The 542-nt window shown below is 65.7% G+C and overlaps 1 protein-coding gene across 1 annotated transcript in view; it reads right to left on the reverse strand.

Annotated features, from left to right (window-relative positions):
* Window positions 1-92: 92 nt before the first annotated feature.
* HMCN2 (hemicentin 2) overlaps window positions 93-542 on the reverse strand; it is a 42945-nt gene continuing 42495 nt past the window's right edge. The window contains exons 78-79 of the mRNA XM_009322185.1: window positions 475-540; window positions 93-223 (exon numbers count right to left, since the gene is read on the reverse strand). Coding sequence (XP_009320460.1) covers window positions 93-223; window positions 475-540 — 197 coding nt within the window. The remainder of the gene's footprint in view (window positions 224-474; window positions 541-542) is intronic.

Consider the following 542-nt stretch of genomic DNA (forward strand, 5'->3'; position numbering starts at 1 on the left):
ACGGAGGATGCAGTGGGGTGTCAGGAGCGGCCAGGACATCGGGGTCCACGCTGCCACAAGAAGGAGTGCGGGATGGGCATCCCCAGCACGACTCACCCAGGCCTGGAGCCTCTCCGGTACCCGGCTGGGCACGGCGCATCCATGCACTGGGCACCTCCGCGGGTGTTGAAGCACATCTGGCTTGAGCCACACTGGATCGTGCCCTCCGTGCACTCGTCCACGTCTGTGGGCAGAGAGGGGTCAGGTGTGAGGGTGCTGGGGTGCCCATGTGCCCCAAGCTGAGATGGGGATTCAAACCCCAGCTCCGACACCTTCCCACCTCCTGCCTGGGGTCTCAGACACTAGGGCAGCAAGACGAAAGCACCCAGGCTTGCAGCCCCAAAGGGGTGACATCCAGGGCACTGTGGGAACTGGGCTCACACCCCGAGGGCCACAGGCATCCCACCAGGGCAGGGGCATCAACCCCATACTGACCGTGGCAGGTCTTCCCGTTGGGCAACAGCCGGTAGCCAGGGGGGCAGATGCAGCGGGAGCTGCCCACG

The sequence above is a fragment of the Pygoscelis adeliae genome, unplaced genomic scaffold, assembly GCF_000699105.1.
Source record: "Pygoscelis adeliae isolate BGI_AS28 unplaced genomic scaffold, ASM69910v1 Scaffold114, whole genome shotgun sequence".
Lineage (NCBI taxonomy): Eukaryota > Metazoa > Chordata > Aves > Sphenisciformes > Spheniscidae > Pygoscelis > Pygoscelis adeliae.